A 23406-nucleotide genomic window follows, 5' to 3' on the forward strand; every position below is an offset into this window, starting at 1 on the left:
ACGTGCGGGGTAGGTCCCGCTTGCTGACACGTAAAATGACGCGCGGTGACACGGGTGTGCATCCCGATGTCACCGCACGTCATTCTGATCTTCAGTTCGGCGGGTGTGCACTGGAGACAGCTGCGCGCCCGCCGAACTGTCAAAGGCCTGTTAAGGCCATTTAACAGCTTGTTAAACTAATTGTCTGGACTGCCCGTCCAACCTTAAGGTTGGCGGGCAGGCGAAGAGCCCAGGCAGCCTTCTCGTTTATCGTGAAACCTCATCCACGGGCGGGATCAGATCAAAATCAAATAACTCAAATAAATGTTTTCATTAAAATTCTTTGACATGTCCCAGCTCATGTGACACTGTCACATGAGGGGACATGTCCGAATAATATTTAAAAATTTTTCTTTCAGATTTTCACAGTGACATTGAACTCCCTGAGGCAGCCCGCACAGTGGGCAGAAAATTCTCCCCCACATTTCTGATTGTGTGGAAGTGTGTGTTTCTGTATATGAGCAATGCGGGCAGGCTTTTTATCTGATTTCCCTTCAGTGGGGAGGGAGAGGGGAGCAGAGGATGACGTTGAACCGGAAGTGTGGCCAACTTTTCCCCCCTTCACAAAACAATGCTGAGGCCGGTTGTAGTATCCCACTGCCACACCAGTTGAGAGGGTGTATTTTCTCATTTGCTAATTTGGCAGTGTGAGTGTGAAGTGCTTGTGATGGTCTTTTTGAAAACATTAGTGGAGAGGTCAATTACCGGGGAGTACAGACTTAAGGTGATTGGTAGAAGGATTAGAAGGGGACATGAGGAAATACTTCTTCACCCAGAGGGCGGTGGGTGTTTGGAATTCGCTGCCTGGTTTGGTGGTGGAGGCAAAAACCCTCAACTCATTTAAAAGGCACCTGGATCTGCACCTAAAGTGCTGTAACCTGCAAGGCTACGGACCGGGTGCTGGAAGGTGGGATTGAAATGAGCTGCTAATTTTTTTTTCAATTTTATTTTTTGGCCGGTGCAGACACAATGGGCTGAATGGCCTCTTTCTGTGCTGTAACCTTTCTATGGTTCCAACAGAGGAAAATATACCACAGTACAGAACAAAGGATTGAGACAGGGACCATATTTGTATTGCATGTCTGAGTGTTTCATCATCCGGTGCATTTATCCAATGAGTTGTCCAGTGAACTGTAAGTTGAATTTTTCAATTACATATTAAGTAATATGGAGAGTAGTGCTGGATAACTTTGTGAAGCAGTCTGTATGATTGTTAGTTCTGTAAAATCACAAGATATATCTGTTTCTCTTTCTATATTAGTGTTTCATCGCCCTGTGACAGACAAGAAGATTTACATCCTCTGTTTGCAGTCACTCCTCATATTGTTCCTGTTGAGGTTGTACAAGAGTCTTCTGAGAAAATTACAAAAAGGTACTCAGCTCTATACTTTACTACCTGTGTAATCAATGGCACGTATAAATGATTCAGTAAAAAAAGAAAAGACCTGCATTTCGATAGCACCTTTTATGACCTCAGTACATACCAAAGCACTTCACAGTCAATGTAGTACTTTTGAAGTGCAGTCACTATTATCTTTTGTACCTTGGTGATATCAGAGATGACTCTCTTCAGATTCTATGGCCTGAATCTTCAGCTCGGTGAGCCGGGGGCGGGGCCCTCTCGCTGAGGCGTAAAATGACGCGTGGTGATGTCGGGTGGGCGTCCCAACGTCACTGCGCGTCATTTAGATTTTCAGTTCGGCGGGCGTGCAGCTGCGCTTTGCCCATACCTTGTTTTCAGATCACCAATCTTCAGTTTAGCAACCAACACCAGCTTGTAGCCTCCAGATTTGGATATTTCTTTTTCGACTGGTCCCAATCTAATCCTTTTTTGTTGTTGTTTTTCTCAGTTATCTCTGTATTTTCCTCTGCTGTTTAACTCATATAATGGGCTGAATTTTGCCGTCGGCTAGCAGGGGGCGGGGCCTGCTCGCCGACTCGTAAAATGACACGGGATGTTGTCGGGCGGAACCCCCGATGTCATCCCGCCCCATTTAAATTTTCAGGAAGGTGGGGGCACAGCAAAATCAGTTGCGGGCCCGCCGACCTGTCAATGGCCAATTGAGGCCATTGACAGGATCATTGAAACAATTAAAGGACTTGCCCGTCCAACCTTAAGGTTGGCGGACAGGCCAGGAGCCCCGGCGGCAACTAGGAAAAACATGAAACCTCATCCATCGGCGGGATGAGGTTTCATGTAGGGATTTTAAAAGTTTAATAAAATTTTAGTGTAATTTATGAACATATACCTCTCATGTGACATGTTTTAAAAACTGTCAGCGATCTCCCTGAGGCAGCACCTAGCCCCAGGGAGATGTACGCTCTTTCATGCCCATGCGCGAAAGAGCACACTCTCGCTTTTGGGGAATTCTCTCCCCCCCCCGGCCCACACAGAAAGTGCATAGCGCTTCCCGCCGGACTTCATGCTGGGCGGGCCTTAATTGGCGCGCCCACGTAAAATGGCGGTGGGGCCCGCTTCTCCGGCAGGGATCGGCTCCCTGCCCGCCGGAGATTGGGTCGGGCCCGCCCGACCGACAGGCAGAAAATTCTGCCCAATGCTTTGAAAGAACTGCCGTCAAGCAAAACTTTTCACCATTTATTTTTCACCTTCTAACAGACGCACATAATGCACTACATGCTTATGACCATGGAACCACTACCCATCTAAATTGCTACAAAGGAGCCGAAATTCCACAGGAGGTCCGCTGGTCTTCTGCTAGAGTTACAGATGCCTCCCTCCCCCGACAGAATTTCAGCTTAAATGCTTTCATAAAATGTCTTGAGAGTGGCACCATATATCCCACTGTAAAATCATCGTTTCCTGTCAAATGACCTCGTCATGCTCCGATGTTGGCCCATTGAGCTCTAAACTTTCACTGCTTCCTGTCAGCTGTTCCGAAGGCAACCATGTGAGAAAGCTCAACAGCTATATTGGAGTGCTGAGTGTACTTGATCTTAAACAGAAAGTGCACACCCCCAATCGAGACCTGATTTTTCTTAGCTTGTAGGCCTTGGTCCCAACAGGTCATGTAACTCTCAGGATTGGCCTAGTTTAAGAGCTCTACTGTTATGTTTCTCAGCCTGCTGCTTGGAGTTCTACATCTCCCTTTGCCCCGTATGGAATACTAGCAATCCTCTTCGTGATTCTTCCCTGTATTATGCAGCTCAGGTTGAGCCTTGGATGGAGCTTCTATTTCTTCTTTTTCACACACTATACACAAAATGTAATGGTCCTCCCCAGAGTCAAGTTCCGATAACTTGCCTTGCGATAGTTTGCGGGGAGCCATTTGATTGGACAGGAGGGTGCAGGACGGGGACCTTGCCACCTTCCTGCCTCCCCCTGATTAAGCCCTGCTGTCCCCCAGTTTGTGGATGATGTCGACTCAGGGTTGAGAGTTTCTGCCTGGGTCTTAATGTGACTGAACAGGCCAATTCTCGACTTGCAGATCTTTGGGCATATGCGGCAGGACGTCCCATGAGGTAGTGGGATCCGGAATGCAGGATTTCCTTCCCTTCCCTCTCTGCTGCTGCTCTGCCTCATCATTAAGAAGTTGTGATTCAAAGTGTGATGCAGCCTGATGGACAGGCTGAATGGTTGGTCACAAGTTCCTCCCAGTCATTGCTATCAATGCTATCATGCTTCAAGGAAAGTTGCGGAATGTCTTTGAAATGTTTTCTTTGTCCTCCCCTGGGACGTTGACCGTTTGAGAGCTGGGAAAACAGGACCTGGTGGGGGAGATGTTTTTGGCCATACGGACAGTGTCCGGTCCATTGAAATGGATTTTTCAGGAATTTTGCCTGAACGCTTGTGGAGCTGGCTTCAGGAAGGACACAAGCGTACGTTCGGCAGTCCCCTCAGTGAATCTGGAGGATGTGGCAGTGGCGTTGCTGATGGAATTTCTCCAGCGCTATTTATTGGTGATACACAATCCAGGTCTCAATGCAGTACAGGAGTGTGGTGACAACAACTGCTTTGTACAGTTGACTTTTGTTGACCTGCAGGGGTCTTTGTTGTCAAACACTCATTGCTGTGGTTTGTAGAAGGCTGAGCTGGCACAGCTGATCTGCTGTTGGATCTCCTAGTCAATGGTGGCCTTTTGAAAGAGGTAGCTACCCAAGATATTGTTTCACGACAGCCCCAAATTACTTACAGGCATATTGAACTTTTTAAGGAAGACATGTGTTTTGTAAAAAGACATACAAGCTAAAGCTGGCTGAGAATGTAAAGGAACCACTTTCTGGAAACTTCCCAAGTGGGTTATATTTGACTGACTAACATAGAGAGACCATGGAATTTCGCACCTAAAAGGTGCCAAGGCCTACTTTAGACAGAGACATTTGAAAGCGAGAGATGCAATGCAAAAGACTGAACTTTAATCTCCTGTGGTTGCGGAGACAATGGAGACTGATTACCACATCTCAGCAGAAACCATCTCCTATTGAGTTATCTCTCAGAATGTGGAAATGGTTTGAGTTGAAAGAAAGAACATTTTGGGTGAAAGACATGTTTGTTTTTCCCTTCCAAGAATACACAAGAAAAGGGGTTAAAAAGCCGGTTGCAAACCTGATCTGTGTGTTCTAGTTCTGGTGCGCTAGTGTGTGCTACGAAGGTCACAGCAGAAGAACATCAACTAAGTTGCAGGTAAAAGTCGATCTCTCTCTCTCTCTGACTGGAGGCAAGTCAGCAAAGCCACAGTCGAGAAAGGAAACGGGACAACTCCTTCATCTAGCCTGCAGAACCAAGTGTCTCCAAAGCAACTGCTCAACTGCCCAAGTCATCTTTACCAGAATCACCCAACTTAACAGTTGCAACTTTTCATCATCTACTCCTCACAGGCAAGCCAAAGACTGATTCGTATATCTTTTTAAACTTTTATTGTTGGACTCAACTTTTCATTTCTGACCTGTGTTTGTGGGTGCTGCGTATTTATTATTTTTTCTCAGGTTTTTGTAGCTAATATACTTACTCTTCCTTTGACACAAGAAAGCCTGGTTAAATTGGCTCCTTCTAAAACATAAATACATCTGGATTGAGAAAAGGTATCCATGAGGGAAGGGATCTTTTTTAAATTAACCTTGTTGCGGCCACCTGAGAGGGTTGAATAAAGAAGGGGAGTCAGCTCATTCCTCCTCACCTGTTAGCATAACAAAATTGGGGTCCTGTTCGGGAAGTTAACAATTTGGGGTATCTCCTCCAGGATCATAGCAAATTGGGGGACGATGCCCGGGGACCAGTCATAACAATGGGAAGTGCTCAACATATTCCACCAGCGGCCCTGGTATGATGGTGACCCTTTGTTAACATCCTGGGGGCTACCATTGACTAGAAATTGAACTGGACTAGCTATGTAAATACTGTGGCTACAAGAGCAGGTCAGAGGGTGGGAATTCTGAGGCAAGTAACTCACCTCCTGACTCCCCAAAGCCTGCCCACCATCTACAAGGCGCAAGTCAGGAGTGTGATGGAATACTATCCTCTTGTCTAGATGAGTGCAGCTCCAACATCACTCAAGAAGTCAACACCATCCGGAACAAAGCAGCCCTCTTGATTGGAATCCGATCCGCCAACTTAAACATTCACTCCCTCCACCACTGACGCACAGTGGCAGCAGTGTCTGCTGTCTGTAGGATGCACTGCACCAAGGCTCTTTTGACAGCACATTCCAAACCCATGACCTCTACCACTTAGAATGACAAGGGCAGCAGATGCATGGGAACACCACCACCTGCAAGTTCACCTCCAAAGCTACACAACATCCTGACTTGGAACTATGTTGCCATTCCTTCACTGTCGCTGGAGCAAACTCCTAGAACTCCCTTCACTGTAGCACTGCGGGTGTATCTACAGCATGTGGACTGCTGTGGTTCCAGAAGGCAGCTCACCCCAACTTTTCAAGGGTAATTAGGGATGAGCAACAAATGCTAACCATGCCAGTGATGCCCACATCCCACGAAAGAATAAAATAAAAGTTGCCACCACTGCCAGTAACGGTGAGTTGCTAGCCTATAATTGGCCAGCAGCTCTTGGGGAGTGGGACTGGGGGACACGCAGGAATTGAATGGACCAGGTGGCAGAGTTCCTGCTGCCAATTAAGGACATAATTCCCTCAGGACTCCCAGAGAACAGATCAGTATGTGTATTGCCAGTTTTGGTGGCAGAATCAGGCCCCCACCACCCTCATTAAATTCCACCCTACATTGATCCAATGTGCTGTGCCAACAGACTGGGCGGTATTTAATGGAGGCAATTGGGTCTCGCCTGTTGGTTGGAGAGCTGGCGAGAGCCCTCTGTCGCCTCCTTTCAGGAAGGCCTGTCACATTAAGTGCCAATCAGGTACTTAACTAGGCAGCAGCAGGCCTTCCCCGGGATCTAAGACCCTGGGGGCGGAAGTCCTTCCGGCTGAGGGGTGCCGGGCAATCAGAAGCCAGTAGCTCTTCATTGATTGGCAGTCCCGGGGGCAGGTGGTGGCTGCTGCTAGTAATGGCTGCTGCCCGCCAGAGGCTTAGGAAAGAGGAGGGACCTAGGCACTGACTGAGTGATGGCAGGAGGGGACATGGGCATTGGTGCCACAGTTGGGGGAGAGGAGGTGGATGGGTGGCAAAGTAACGGGGATGGCCAGTAGCGGGCTCCTCCCTTCCCAATGCCATCCATCAGGCATGAGTGCCTTTGAATGAGTACACCCCACCCTGAGAATGCAGAAAACCCTGAAAGGATTTGCTTCTTTGAGCTCCCTACATGGTGAGTTGCCCTGCCTGTTGCTGGGTAAATACCAGCATCGGTGGTACGAGGCCCTAAAGTCGACATGAATTGCTCACTTAAGGGCCTCAATTGGCAGTGGGGTGGGAAGGCTGTCCACAGGCATTCCTGCCATGGACTTAATTGAGGCAGTGGTCGGATGGTGGCGGGGTCCCCACCCATCAATCCGCCTGAGTAAATAACCCCCGTCACAAAACTCGCCATGGGGGAGGGCATTAAATTCCGCCCATTGTTTCCAATGGATAGTGGCAGAATAAAAAAAGAGGCAGAAATTTAAAGGAAGAACTTTAATGAGACCTTTTATGATGTGCTAAATTGCTCAGTTAATAAGGTACTTTTGAAATACTGCAGTTTGGAAGGTCCCACAAACAGAAATGAAATAAACGACCAGACAATCTGTTTTAGCGATGTTGGGTTGAGGGATGCCAGACAAACTCCTTTGATCCTCTTCTGACAGTGCCATGGGATCCATTTTTCTTAAAAATAAGGAATTAGATAGTTGTTTATGAAAAGGATATGAGAGCAAGCCAGAGAGTGAGATTAAACGTGGCTCATATGGAGAAATGCTGATGCAATTTGGATGGATTGAATTATCTGTTTCTGTCCTGGAACAATCTATGATTTTATCTCTCTCTTGCACACATCTTTAAAAAAAAATATATAATTAAAATTGTGTGTATATATATATATATATATATATATATAAAATTGTATATATACATATATAAAATTAAAAACAAAATTAAAAAAATGAGATATGTTTATGGCTGTAGCACACAAGAGAAATTCGATATTTGATTACTAGGGAACCATAGAAATTCACAGTACAGATGGAAGCCACGAGGTCCATTGTGTCTGTTCTGCCTCTTTGCTACAGCAATCCAAAACTAATCACATTGCTTGCTTTTTCCAGGGTGAAAGGGCACTGTTATACTTTGAGTAATAGTAACAAGTACCTATAGAGTATAATGAGAAGTCAGCAGACCCCAGATTTGCTACAAGCTGAGCCTTGTACTGAGCCACATCCAACTCCTTGGAGGTCATTTAATATTAATATTTAATGTTATGAGAGAATGGATGAGAGCAGTAACTCTTCTAATGCTAAGACAAGTCCAGACCCATTGAAACGTTGCATATTTGATCATTTATGTCAATACCTCCCATCAAAATCTTCAGTTTAATTATGGAAACACACATGGATCAAGCTCTTGTGTTCAAGAAGTTATTAACATGGTCTTAACTTCGGGTTGCCAACTCTGGTTGGCGCAAATGGATGTTTGGTTACACGACAGTCACTGCAGTATCCAAATGTTAAGGCATTTAACTAATGTCTTGATAACTGTGCTTGAAATCACAGACTGCCATTAAAAGCTATCATTTTAAACTTCTACCCATGATGGTAGTCGAGGTGCACAGGTACAAATCGCATTTACAAACTACTTTCCTCTCAGTTTGCCAGCAGCGGCACCCGGAAATCAAACGGCAATTGCAGAAGAGTCCCAAACAACCCTTGGCAACACTATATTATCTGCTTCAGGTGGGAATCCACATATCCCTTGGGGACACGTAATATAGAAAGAATACTTTTGTTTAGAACACAGGATTTAATTCTAAACATGCAGGTGGAAACTTACTTGCATTATTTTTTGCTAGTTATCCACTCCCTGATACAGGGATCATTAGATACCTTGAGCAGAATTATGGGTCAAATTTTCCAGTCTCCAGATTGTCGGAGACCAGACATACAGCAGAAATGTGCATTGGGAGCCTGTGGAAGTCCTGACGCACGGACCTACATGGGAATTGCCTGAGAAGTTTCAATTTCCAATGGGCAATTCCCCTGCTCCCAGGGACCCTCTGTGAATGTCTCACACCCTGAGTTAGAGTCGGAAACTTCAGACAATTCTGCTGTATTTACCTGGATAGTTTCTCAGGAAATGTTAGACAGATTAAAACCTGGTCTAACTCCTGAGTAACTACAGAACCGACCCCCATCCAACCCCCAGACCGCCCTATTTACCCCCCTGATTTCACTCCAACTACCTCCCTGACCATCCGACCTGACTACCTCCCTGACCCCCCGACTACCTCCCCGACCCAACTCACCCTGACTGCCCCCCGAATACCCTCCTGACCTGAATCGGCTAATGCCTCAGGATCTCACTACCTTCCGACCACCGGACTACCTTCCCGACCACCTGGCTACCCTCCTGACATGACTATCCACTCAGCCTCTACCCCCTACCTACTTACCCACCTCACCCATCTACCGACTTCACCCACCTGCCCCTATCCATTTACCCACTTAGCTATCTAGTGTTGTAAAAAGGGGGCATGTCCTGTCTTCCTCTGCCTAAACTGTGATCAGATGGAATTCTCCAGGGGATGCAGCGCTGCTCACTTCTGTCAAAGCCAGACTCGGAAGACCCGGCAAGAAATGTGCGGTAGCGTCCAGTTGGTAGAATTTACAGACGCAGTGGCAATCCGACAATCATTACTGCTTCTTGGAAGATTTGAGCATGTTTATTGCTTATTATTATTTATCAAGTTGTATTTCAGTTACATTTTCTTTGTGAGCTGCAGACATGCGGTTAAGTTAAACAAGAAAAAGATAAGATGACGAATGAAAAAATTTGCAACTGGAAATAAAGTGAACTCATAATTGGCAAGAAAGGGTTAAGTGCTTAAGGCCTAAAGGAAAAAAAATTAATTGCATAGCCTAATCTAATGTAACAACTGTTCTAAAAGACCTTAAATCCTTAAAGTTCCAGCTGTGCTCTCATTTCGGCATATGTCTGCAGTGAGACTGGAACATGTTGGAGGAAATATTTGAGACTGCTGATGGATAGCAATGCACTGAGCACAAGGGAACTACCGATATGTGATTTACAGTGTTATGTATTGGAGCACACCTATTCTAACATAATGGATGAACACACCAACAGCAACTTGTATTTATAACACAATAATGATTAAAGCCACATCTATGAACATCCTAAAGTCATCTTTATACTGTTGCACATTTCTATTTGCTGTTGCACAACGTTGGCCAAGGAACTTCAATAAAGGCCAAACACTTTGAAGATTCTCACTTATTGAACCTAATTAGCTATTCCCAGAAAATACCACATAATGTTTGCTAATCATTAGAGTGCTATTTGGTGATTTATGACCTAAGCCATGATGATGAACAGCCACAGCTGCCATATCACATTAGCTCTATTTTTTAATCATGACTTGTTATCTGATCATTGTTCAATTATTTTAAGAGCTCAATCAAATAGCATTTTTTCCTGTAATTTTTAAAGACTTTCAGTATATTTCAATGGTGCTGTTGGTATAAAGTGGTTTCACCTCACGATATTGCTGCAGTTACAATAAAAACGGAGGCTGAACCCACTAGGGTCAGGGCTCAACCCAACACCAGAGCAAAATAGAATGGGACTCCCTGGAGGAGGAAGTCTCACATTTCTTCATTCCAGAGTCATGTCAAGTTCATCACCATTAATATTATGAGCAGGAGGTCTTGAATGGCCAGCTGACCTCTGCATCAAATTTCCGACCTGTCCTCCGGGCTCAGGAATCTCAGTGAGACAGGAATGCAAAATCCTGAAATCTATCCTACAGCGAAGTGTTGTAAGTGCAGACTGCCCGACTGCTGAGATCCTCATTTTTATTGCACTTCTTGGTAGTTGGGTGAGAGCAGCAATGCCAGAGGCCTGGGAACCTGTCCATAATTGGTGCATGGTCCACAAAAAACAGTGAGAAAAATTAATTCCATTCGTCAGTAGACATGAGTTGTACAAAGATAAGTCCAGCTCTACTGGCACTGTTACAATGTTTAATAGATAACTCTCAAAAAACATGAACCATGACAAATGGATAAATATCCTTTTTGTCTCGATAGCTAACACACATGGGCCGGAAGTCCCCTGACTTGGCAGACCTGTCTCCATGGAAAAGAACCCTGTATACTTGACTTTCGCTCTGTATGGAGGCAGGTTCATGATTGAGTCGGGCCTGCTACGTCTGGAGGGAGTTTGGAGGTGGCCATGAGGTGGGCGAGTGCCAAGCCAGGCTGGTTAGAAGGCTGGCCCCAGTTCTCTGAGACTTTGGGCCAGTTTTATAAAAAGCTGTTGGACCCTTTAGCTCTCACCACCCCATCCATTTCCCCCCAATGCCCCCTCATAACCCCCTCACCCCTCCATACCACCTCATACCTAAATGTCACCTGATACCCCCATGCCACCTCCATAGCCACTCACTCAGAATCCACTATGGGCAGACTTCAGGAGCCATGTGAACATGAAAAGAAATTAAATTTCTAACAACCTAACTGAGTTCTTACTTATACGCATTTGATACAGAAAAATGCTCATTCAAAGATTTTAAATCCCCTCAAATTATCAATATGTTATAGAAACAAACAAATCTCTAGTCAGTAACTACATCAAAGGCAGACAATTCTTTAATAGCCTCTTAAAACTGAACTCAGAAGCCCTTACTGAAATAATGGATTTTGGCACCTTTGAAACTCAGCCGAGCATTCATAATGGGCACAGTTGTAATAAAATCTCTTAGGAAATGTCAACAATTAAGTCTATTGAAACTGTAGGAACAGATGATAATGGTTTTTTCTAAGTTAGATCAGATGACCTGTCAATCAATGCACCCCGGCAGCATTTTACTCTAACTGACAGCTGCAGCTTGTTTTTTTTCATATTTAAAGGGTTGGGGCTTTAAATAACTTTATATCATGACAATTAATAGACTTCATCCGCCCTTCAAAAGTATTGAAGCATCTCCACCATCAATTCATGACTCCCAAACTGCAGGTTAATATGCCCTTGGAGCAGCCAAAATGGGTCTGTTTGAACTCAACGCTAGCTTGAAATGGCCCTCCTGAGTTCGGGTTACTTGCCTGTGTGATTCTTGTCCCTGCCAGCAAAAATGAGGTCCACTGGAATTGGGGGGTGGGACTTCTGCATCCGGGTACAAAGCAGAAACCAAAATTCAGATGAGATATCTTTCAGGGACATATTACAACTCCCTCCTATGAATAGTATTGTGGAAATATTGGCCCAGATTTTCATTTGTCAAACCACCTACTCTTGGGCAATCTCATAAAATTTTGTGGGGAGATCTCCTGCTGAATCCTTGTCTTCAAATCAACCAAATAAAATCCCATCCCCCACCCCCATTCGAACCTAGCTGATTGCCCATTGACGATCCTGCCAAATTTAAATAATAGTATAGGGGTGGGGCTTGGGAAACTGGCTGCTTTCTCCATTTTCCTGCTACAGCATAGTTTTTGCATCACTTTGAGGTGCTGAAACAATTGCTGTGCTGCATCACCAAAGGTTTTTCCTATTTGTTGGGTTTCCACTGCGCATCTGGGACCCAGTCCTGCTTATATAATTGACTGCAAGCCAGCAAAATGGGTTGGCTCCATGGCAGTGTCAAGGTGGTGGGTGAAGGATCTGTCCTGACCTATAGCTGGAGACAATCCCACCTTAGAAGTAAACCCAGGCCAAAGTCTCCAGATAAGGTATTTGTACCTGCCTTTTTTTTTTTGCTTCTCCGTCTTTTGTTTAAATCTGAACAGCCTTTTGGTTCTTCATTCACCACCCATATATGTAATTAATTCCACCACAAAATACTTCAGTTTATTTTGCTTAGTTAGCTGGTAGTGTGTGTCTGTTACGTTTATCCTTTTGGGTGTGGTCTTCTGGGGCTGTGGTTTATCAGCAGCTTCTTCCTGTACACATTTTTTTTACAGATAACATGACAAAGCTTCAGTGTGGGCTTTCCATTGCTGAACAAACATCCCTCGGAGCCAATTTTCAGGCACCGAAAACTTTAAAATTTTATTTAAATAATTCCACTTCTGTGCAGATTAGCGGGAGCATGAAGGGAACAGGAATCAAGTAAGTAAAGGTTCCAACTATTTTAGAAGGTGCAGAAAAGATAGGCCTGAAAGAAAACAAATACAATTAAGAGAATGGAAGAGTATAACTGGGAAGGCAAGTAGAAAAAGTGTTAAATTTATTTTTTAATTAAATATTGTATTTTGAGTGTTGATTTTATTTCTATAGAGTTAATCTTAGTAATAAAGCTACTCATAACAATAACCAAAGTTTGAGTACTTGAACTAATTTCAGAATACAGACATTTCCTTGTCCTAGCAGCAGTTAAAGTGTTAATACAGTCAAAATACAAGTCTCAAATCCAGTATACTACCACGGTACATTGGGCGGGAACATGGCAGAAGGACAATGAATTAGGCTGGAACCAGGATACTCCATGTCAAGGCCTGTGTTATTAATGCTTATGGGGTCATGTTGGGGAAACAACAACTGTACCCCAAATATCGTTCCCTGGATCAGAAGGTCGAGATCAGACAGAAAGGACTTGCAGGCCTTGGAACGAGCCTGGGATCTGATGGACAGTTGTATGAAAACTGGTATCCCAATCCCTCAGCCAGTGTGGAAGACAGATCTAACTGGTAGTCCAGGCTTTTTGGCCTGCCCCCCCAAAGTAACTGAAGGTTCTTCTAGCAGATTCCTGGGCCATTGAAACTTTTTCTCAGTGTTAGGGCTGCTGAGGTTGCCACTAGTTCAGTTCTGCACCACTGTTCCCACGGCTGCTGCTGTGATGCGCACCCAGAATACACCTACATTGACACAGGAATATTTCACATAGGGAACCTTCTTCTCATTGTCGACACTCTGTCATTAGCGCTGGAGGGCCCTAGCTGGCAGATCCCAGCACTTACACCAGGATCATATTTCTGTCACATCATCTCACAGATGGCTTTTTATCTAGCATCACGTCTGGCCTATAATTTCCACTGAGCATTAAGGGTACATAGAAGATAGCAGATCTAGCAGGGATGTTTTCCCTAAGGTGTCAAGTGCACCGCTCCATAACATTTTCAGTAAGACACCAGCCATGACTGAAGCGATGTGCAGTGGTTTGTCTCAATGGTGTATAATATCACTTTGCTATGAAATATTTTAACAAAATTATAATTTCTTATGGCTCAATAAAGTTATTGTTATCTGAATGGGTGAGATCTGACCAATAGATTATCATTTTACTTCAATTTGTTTACCACTGCACTGTTTCCCTGGACACGGGAGAAACTTCCCTTCATATTTTAATGCACTACAGTTCTGGACATCCAAAAAAAATTTTGGCAAATTGACCTAAAAGCTTTTCAAAAGCTGATCCAAACAAACTTATTCCATTCGAGCTTTGTGTTTTTGAATAGAATCATGCTTTGATGATATTATTTCAGTAAAAGTGAGTCAGGTTAGTTTGTAGACCCAACTGTACTTATTTTAAAATCTATTTTATTAAATATATATTAATCTCTTTTGCTAGCATTTAAAGGATTTTCAAAATTGGAACGATAATAGGTTGATCTCTACCTGCAGTTGGCTGAGATAAACAAGATCAGTGTTTCCTTTCCAGTGTTAAATTTTACTGTTACTGGGTAACTGTATTGTTAATTCCTCCAGACAACAACTTTGAGTGCATGGTAACTCCACAACTTGAATCTTAAAGCTAGAACTCTTTATTCTGAGGGTAACATTCTCACTGCCATTATGAACCAATTTTGCTTTCTGGTTCTCATTTTTCAATTAAAACAACACATTTTGTGATTATTTTAACACAATAATAGACTTACTTTTAACTGTTGCTCTTACAACAGAAACCCAGCCTTTAGCTAAAGCCACCAGTAGCTTTTTCAACTTTCAATCAGTCCATCTGTTGGAGCTTTCCCAGCTGAAATGGTTTGAGGATGCATATGGGGATAATTTTTAAAATCTTTATTGAATTGCTTTTAAAGAAGCTCATTTTTAAAAATCACTTCTGTATTACCAGTACTTCTGTGCCTTGTGACATCAAAGATACAGGCAGTTTTGCTCTGCTATTGGATGTTCCTCCTCTGCCGAAGGATGGTGTACTTCTCCAGGATGATGTTGAACAGTCCTCTTTAAGGTACTGCACATTTATATATAATGGTACAATCTTATTTTTGAAAAAAAAAGTATCTTGTTCACTGATATTTACATCAGTGACTTGGCCTAATATGTGCTATATTTTTCAAAGCTCTCAGCTGGGAGGATGCTTGTTGTAAAACACATTAGTGTCAGGTGAATAGTTACTCCTTGTCAATCAGATGACAGATGGGTTTTCACTTACTTCCAACCAAAAGACTGTGAGCACTTTTCGCTGCAAAGCAACTTTGAGTCCTTCTAACTAAATTGAGACACAGACATGCTGATATCTCCAGCTTCCAGCTACAATTTGAAGGAGCATTGCTATGAATTAAGGGTGAAGTCCAGACCAAATTGAAAGCCCCATGTCATCAGAATTTGGGCACTTTGGATGAATTGATGGATAATCTACTTTGGCTCATCTTGATTGTATTTTGGCTTGGCACTTCAAATCAATGACAGCAATCATGGACAGGGTCATTTTCCTTTTCTTAGCAATTAGGGCACTATAATCAGTCACCAGAGAGCTTAAGAAACAAAGGTCAGCGTTTTTCTTGTATATTTATATTTAAATTTTTTGCTTGTATTTGTATGTATTTGAAGATTACATGGTGTTTGATTCCCAAAACATTTGGAAAATTTGTCTCCACTTTTCCTTTAATTTAGTTAAGGGTAATTGGAGGGCTTCTGACACCAAGATTAATTCCAAAGGGATCCAAACTTTTGGTTCTAATATAAATGCTTGGATGCTGGTAAAGATCACATCAAGCATATGAATGTAGTTATGATACATGCCATGTAGCATGAGGACCAAAAATACAAGAGAGATGAGTCATGCCTGAGCTGTGCCAGGTTTATTCTGTTGGCTGTATTTTTAGGACTGATGGTTATCAGTCCAGATGCCATTTACTACAGATGCCATCATACCAAGGGAATGCCTTGTGTTTCTAAATGTCTTGTTATTCAGTGCTGTGTTCTAAAATTAACTTTATTGGAACAGCTGCAAAAAAGTTTATTGGGGACTTTCACTGTTACTTGAATAACTGTTATCAATCTGTCTGGATATTACAGCTCTGCTCAAACTTCAGCCAGATAAAGGGTACAGTGTGTCCTTGCAGATTATAGAAAGGACCAACCTCTACGCATTCCAATTGTCTTTTGGCTGCCACTTGCCTAAAAGAACAATGCTGTGTGCAATCCTGCTTGATAATGTACTGCAGGTACTTCAGAATAAGTCAACAGAAGTCAGAAAACAAATGGAATATGTTTTTCAACTAGCTCCCGAAGCCAATACAGTGCTGTGCACCACTACCAGCAAAAACAAAAACTGCATTCTAACATAAAACACAAAGAAAGCCTTGATTCACAGAGTAAGAACTGGATCTTATTGTGGATGAAGGGCTGTGCAGCTCCAGGAACATAGGACTCAGGAGGCCACTCAGCCCATCGAGCCTGCTCCACCATTGGATAAGATCATGGCTGATCTGGGTGTGGTCTCAACTTCACTTTGCTGTCTGCCCCCCCATAACCCTTGTTTCCCTTGCCTATCAAAAATGTCTCACTCTGCCGTGAATAAATTCAATGACCCAGCATCCACTGCTTTCTGGGGAAGAGAATTCCACATACTAACGACCTTCTGAGGAAAAAAATTGCCTCATCTGCATCTTAAATGGTAGACCTCTTATTCTAACACTGTGTCCCCTAATTATGGTCTCTCCCACAAGGGGAAACACGCTTCCAGTATCTATCCTATCAAGCCCCCTCAGGTTCTTATGTGTTTCAATAAGATCACCTCTCATTTTGCTAAACCCCCATGGGAAGGGCCCAACCTATCCAACCTTTCTTCATAAATAAGTCCCTCATACAAGAATGGCACAGGGATGAGAAACTTCAGTAATGAAGATAGATTGGAGAGGTTGGGACTGTTCTCCTTGGAGAGAAGAAGGCTAAGAGGAGATTTGAAAGAGATGTTCAATATCATGAGGGGGCTGGACAGAGTAGATAGGGAGAAGCTGTTCTTGCTCATAACAGGATCAAGAATGAGAGGGCACAGATTTAAAGTGATTTGCAAAAGAAGCAAACGTGGGGTGAGAAAGAATTTTTTCACACAACGAGTGGTTCAAGTCTGGAATGCAATACCTGGATGTGTGGTGAAGGCAGATTCAATTGAGGCATTCAAGAGGGCATTAGATAAATATTTGAATAGAAACAATGTGCAGGGGTATGGGGAAAAGGCAGGATAATGGCATTAGGTCATAATGCTCATTTGGAGAGCCGGTGCTGACACGATGGGCCGAATGGCCTCCTTCAATGCCATTAAGATTCTGTGATTCCGTGATCCCAGGAATGAGTTAAGTAAACCTTCTTTGAACTGCTTAAGGCAATTGTATACTTTTTCAAATAAGGAGACCAAAACTGTACACAGTATTCCAGATGTGGTCTCACCAATGCCCAGTACGGCTTCAGTAAAACGCCCCAACTTTTATATTCCATTCCCCTTGCAAAAAATGGCAACATTCAGTTTGCCTTCCTAATCACTTGCTGTGAGTAACAATCCCTCTAACTGCGAGGGATGGCATGAAGACACTGAGCAGTTAAATAGCGTTTCTGGATCCAAAGTATCTGAATAGATGTCAAGTAGCAAGCGATGGAAAGAAGACAGCCAAGGAGAAGATCATATTCAACCTAATCTGAAAAAAGACACCTGCTAAGGTCACATTGTCTGAATTATTTTCTAACACATGTTAGAGGGTGCTGGAAGCTTTGATGTGGGAGGGGGTATCACTGAACCTGGTAACTGACTATCTATAATGTGCAAAATATTCAGAAAATTAGCTTCAAAAATGTATTTATTTCTGAATAATGTATGTATAGCTCATGTATTATGCATGTTGGAAATAAGCAGCATCTCATTTTTCTTCTTTAATATACTCTTAAGTATCTTGAATTCTATTTATTGTTATGACCACAGTAGATGTTAATTGCTGCGCAAACCAAATCCCAGAGGGAAACTTGGCATTTGGGCCATACCGTTTTTTTTGTTCTATTTGAAAATAAGAAGGGGATGGACTGATCTCAGCAGTAAGAAGTCCAGTAACACTTTTAAAAATTCAAAGTAAAAGTTTTATTAACAAGAATAAAAGAAAGCACATAAGATTACAGTTACACAGTTAACTAATCACAGAATTACAGAATTTTAATGGCACAGAAGGAGGCCATTTGGCCCATTGTATCTGCACTGGATCTCCAAATGAGGATTATGACCTAGTGCCATTATTGCCCTGCTTTTTCCCCGTACCCTTGCACATTGTTTCTATTCAAATAATCATCTAATGCCCTCCTGAATGCCTCGATTGAACCTGCCTCCGCCACACTTCCAGGCAGTGCATTCCAGACCCGAACCACTCATTGTGTGAAAAAGTTTTCTCTCACGTCACATTTGCTTCTTTTGCAAATCACTTTAAATCTGTGCCCTCTCGTTTTTCATCCTTTTATGAGCGGGAACAGCTTCTCCCTAACTACTCTGTCCAGCCCCCTCATGATTTTGAACATCTCTATCAATCTCCTCTTAGCCTTCTTCTCTCTGAGGAGAACAGTCCCTATCTCTCCAATCTATGTTCGTAACTGAAGTTTCTCATCTCTGGAACCATTGTTGTAAACCTTTTCAGCACACATGTGTTCACATCCTTCCCATAATATGGTGCCCAGAACTGTACACAATATTCCAGCTAAGGTCTAACAAGTGTCTTATATAAATTCAGCATAACCTCCCTGCTCTTGTACTCTATACCCCTATTAATAAAGCTCAGGATACTATATGTTTTATTAACTGCTCTCTCCACCTGTCCTGCTACCTTCAATGATCTACGCACATATACACCCAAGTCTTTCTGCTCCTGCACCCCCTTCAAAATTTCACCCCGTATTTTATATTGTCTGTCCATGTTCTTCCTACCAAAATGCAACACCTCATATTTCTCCACATTGAACTTCATCTGCCACCTATCTGCCCAATCCACCAACTTGTCTAAGTCTTTTTGATGTTCTATACTGTCATCCTCGCAGTTTATGATACTCCCAAGCTTTGTATCATCTGTAAACTTTGAAATTGTCCCCTGCACACCAAGATCTACATCATTAATATATTATCAGGAAAAGCAAGGGTCCCAATAGGAACTCCACTACAAACCTTCCTCCAGCCCGAAAAATATCCATTGACCGTTACTTTCTGCTTCCTATTTTTCAGCCAATTTTGTACCCACATTGCTACTGCCCCTTTTATTCCATGGGCAATAATTTTTCTCACAAAGCTGTTGTGTGGCACTGTGTCAAATGCCTTTTGAAAGTCTACGTACACCACATCAACAGCATTACCCTCATCGATCTTTCCTGTTACCTCTTCAAATAACTCCAGCAAGTTAATTAAACATAATTTCCTCTTTAGAAATCCAGGCTGGCTCTTCCTGTCTCTTACACATTTTTCCATGTGACTACTAATTCTATCCTGAATAATTGTTTCTAGAATCTTGCTCACCACTGAAGTTAAACTGACTGGTCTGTAATTGCTGGGCTTATCCTTACAACCTTTTTTGAACAAAAGTGTAACGTCTGCAGTTCTCCAGTCCTCTGGCACCTCCCCTGAGTCTAGGGCAGACAGACTGAAAAATTATAGCCAGTGGCCCTGCAATTTCTGTCCTCACTTCCTTCAATATCCTTGGATGTATCTCATCACTGGGACAAGGTCCCGGTGCCTTGTCAACTTTAAGTACCGACAGTCTATTCAACACTTCCTCCTTATCAATTTTGAACCCTTCTAGTGACAGAGTTTCCTCTTCTGTCACCATGGCCTGAGTAACATCTACCTCCTTGGTAAAGACGGATGCAGAGTATTCATTTAATACCTCAGCCATGGTCCCTTCGCCCATGTGTAAGTTCACTTTTAAGTCTCTAATCGGCCTTACTCCATCCTTTTACTATTATTTGTTTATAGAAGACTTTGGGATTCCCCTTTATGTTGGCTGCCAGTCTTTTCTCATAATCCCTCTTTGCGTCTCTAATATTCTTTTTTACCTCTCCTCTGAACCTTCTGTATTCCTCTTGGTTCTCAATTGTATTTTCTACCTGATATCTGTCATAAGCATATTTTTTCTTCTTTATCTTAATTTCTATCTCCTTTTTTATCCAGGGAGCTCTGGATTTGTTTGCCCTACCTTTCCCTTTCGATGGAATATACTTTGACTGTGCCTGAACAAATTCTTTTTTGAAGGTAGCGCATTGTTCAGCTACAGTCCAGTCTATCTGGCCCAGCCGCATTCTTGCCCCATTGAAGTCAGCTCTCGTCTAGTTAATTTTTCTTACTCTGGATTGTCTAACGTCCTTTTCTATCCTAAAATGTACAATACAACAATACAATGATCACTGTCTCCTAAATGTTTCCACACTGACACTTGATCTACTTGGCTCACCTCATTTCAAAGAGCCAGGTCTTTTCTTGTTGGATTGGACACATGCTGCTGTAGGACATTTTCCTGAACACAATCTAGGAACTATTGCCGCTCTCCGCCCTTTACACGACCACTGTCCCAGTCTACATTTGGGTAATTAAAGTCCCCTATTATAACTACTCTATAATGGTTGCATCTCTCTGCAATTTCCCTGCAGATTTGTTCTTCTACATCCTTCTCACTATTTGGTGGCCTAAAGACTACCCCAAGCAATGTAATTGCACCCTTTTTGTTCCTTAGTTCTAGCGAAATTGATTCTGTCCTTGAACCCTCTGGGACATCCTCTTTCTCCAGCACTGCAATGCTCTCCTTAACCAATACCACTACCCCTCCTCCTTTCCTTCCTTTCCTATCTTTTCTGAACACCTTGTACCCGGGAATATTTAACAACCAGTTCTGCCCTTCCTTGAGCCAGGTCTCTGTTATCGACACAACATCATAATTCCACATGGTAATCTGTGCCTGTAACTCCCCAATCTTATTTACTATACTCCGTGCATTCACATACATGCATAGTAACCCTGATTTAGATTTCGTTACTTTCCCCCTCACCCCGACTTCACCTATTAGCTTATTATTTTCTATACTAGTATTATCTGTCCCTCCCAGTATTTCGTGCACCCTGGTATTCCTCTCTCATATTTTCTCTTGGTTCCCATACCCCTGCCGAGTTAGTTTAAAGCCCTCCCAAAAGTACTAGCAAAACTGCCCACAAGGAACTCAGTCCCAACTCTGTTCAGGTGCAACCAGTCTGGCTTGTAAAGGTGCCATATCCCCCAGAGCCAGTCCCAGTGTCCCAGGAATCTAAAGCCCTCCCTTCTGCACCATCTTTCCAGCCACGCAGCCTTATCCTCCTATTTCTGTACTCACTGGCATGCGTCACTGGGAGTAATCTGGAGATAAATACATTTGAGGTCCTGCTTGTTAATTTTCCACCTAGCTCCCTAAATTCTGACTGGAGGACCACATTCCCCTTCCTACCTAAGTCATTGGTACCCATGTGGACCACGACCGCTGTCTGTTCACCCTCCTCCAGAAGAATGTCCTGCAGCTGCTCTGTGACATCCTTCACCCTGACACCAGGGAGGCAACATACCATCCTGGAGTCACGTTTATGGCCATAGAGACACCTGTCTGCTCCCCTAACCAATGAATCCCCTATTACTATTGCTCTTTCTTTCTTCTTCCTCCCCTCCTGTACAGCTGAGCCGCTCGTGGTGCCACAAACTTGGCTCTGACTGCACTCCTCTGAGGAACCAGCGCCCTCACCAGCTTCCAAAATGGAAAACTGATTTGTGAGCGGGGCCACGGGGGATTCTTGCACTACCTACCTACTTCTCTTCGACAGCCTGATGGTCACCCATTCCCTCTCTGTCTCCAAGCCCTTGAGCTGCGGTGTGACCAGCTCTCTGAACGTGCCATCCACGTAGCTCTCAGCCTCACAGATATGCCACAGTGACTCCAGCCGCCACTCGAGCTCTGAAACCTGGAGCTCAAGTTTCTGCAGCTGACAGCACTTCCTGCACATGTTGTTGCTTAAGACACCGGTAGTGTCCATGATTTCGCACATGTTACACTCAACTGAGCTGTCCTGCCATGTCTTAACTCTACTTCCCTTACATTAACTTTATTCTACTTTAGATTATTTATATTACTTTATTATATTGGCCCTAAATTTCCCTTATTCCTAGTGCTTTTCAGTTAAATCCAAGTATAGCTACTTGTTTAAAAATATTACACTTTTCTAATTTACTGACCAGGTCCTACTTACCAAGGCCGCTGCTCTTCTTTCTGAGGAAAGGTAGAAAAGGAAAGGAGCACCTCCTCCCTCCTCACCGAACTCCCTTAGGCACCTCTGCTCTTGAACTCTCTCCACTTCTTGCACTGTTTTTTAGCTTCTCTGCTCTCCTCTAGTCTTACAACACATTCCCCCAAAACATTCTCTACTTGGTCAGACCCACAAGTAAACACTCCCTTATAGTTGCTTAATTATAAAAAAACCCAGTAATATTACCCAAGGCAAAGTGCTGTAGCTTCAATAAAGGCATGCCACATGACATGTAACTCTCTTCCACTCTGCTGTAAAAATCCAAACTTCAGCATAAAACTGCTTTTTGCAGCCCAAGACTTTTCTGACTTGACTGGATGGTTAATTCAAATCATATTTTTTCCCAGCCCTGAGCCATAGCTCAGCAGCTGCATCTCACAACGCCAGCTCAACAGCTTAGCTCCAGCTCCAGCCACTGCAGTTCAAACAGCTCCCTTAAGCTCTCCACAGTAACTCTAAAATACCTTTCCCCCCCTTTCATCTCAGGTTCCATTGGTTTCACACCTCTTTGAAATGCAAATCCTTCCAAATATAAGATCTTTCATGTTTCCAACTTGTCTTTGCTTTCGGGTCAGTAAAATGCAATATGCCCCTTCTATTTACCTATGGAATTCCTGCAAGATGCAAACATGTTTCTTGTCGCCTCTGACTTCCCTTTGGTATTCAAACAAACTCTCAACTTATCTAAAAATGCAAATGTTAGATCTAACCTATTCACTTGTACTTCAAACCTAACACCTCTATCCTTTTCATGTTTTAAACCGCCGGACAACCTGTTTCCTATTAATTTCTGCTGAGCTTAATTAAATCACACACAAACACACACACACACACCACGCTCTCCATTAGATATTCCAAGGGCATCATTTTCAGTGAAGTTGCTCTGAAGATCCAGTGCCATTGCCCCCAAACAGCATCAGTAATTGATCAACACTCAAACACCAGCATCAACATCAGCTCAAGCACTCTGTACAGTTTGAGTACTCACCGGTGCTGAAGTCACAAGTGTTGCTTCCCATGCCAAATTTAAAAGAAAATGAGGCTGCCCTCAGAATAAAGAAGGCTAAGGATGGGCGTCTGTTATTTAAGATGGAATTAAACATTAGAGGCATACAAACTTCAGTGCAACAAAACATGGAAGGACTGGACTTCAACTTGTAGAATTATCCACAGGATTGCTCTGACGTATTTTCTATGGTTAGCATCATGAAATTGGTGTTGCTACATGTAAGCTTAACATCCTTTGGAGTGCTCGTGGGATTCTGGCATTCT

The 23406-nt window shown here is 43.2% G+C and overlaps 1 protein-coding gene across 1 annotated transcript in view; it reads left to right on the plus strand.

Annotated features, from left to right (window-relative positions):
• Window positions 1–23406, plus strand: part of LOC144694412 (uncharacterized) — a 296780-nt gene that overhangs the window by 115196 nt on the left and 158178 nt on the right. Inside the window, exons 11-12 of the mRNA XM_078564775.1 lie at window positions 1301–1411; window positions 14687–14803. Coding sequence (XP_078420901.1) covers window positions 1301–1411; window positions 14687–14803 — 228 coding nt within the window. The remainder of the gene's footprint in view (window positions 1–1300; window positions 1412–14686; window positions 14804–23406) is intronic.

Source organism: Cetorhinus maximus, chromosome 20 (assembly GCF_964194155.1).
Source record: "Cetorhinus maximus chromosome 20, sCetMax3.hap1.1, whole genome shotgun sequence".
Taxonomy (NCBI): domain Eukaryota; kingdom Metazoa; phylum Chordata; class Chondrichthyes; order Lamniformes; family Cetorhinidae; genus Cetorhinus; species Cetorhinus maximus.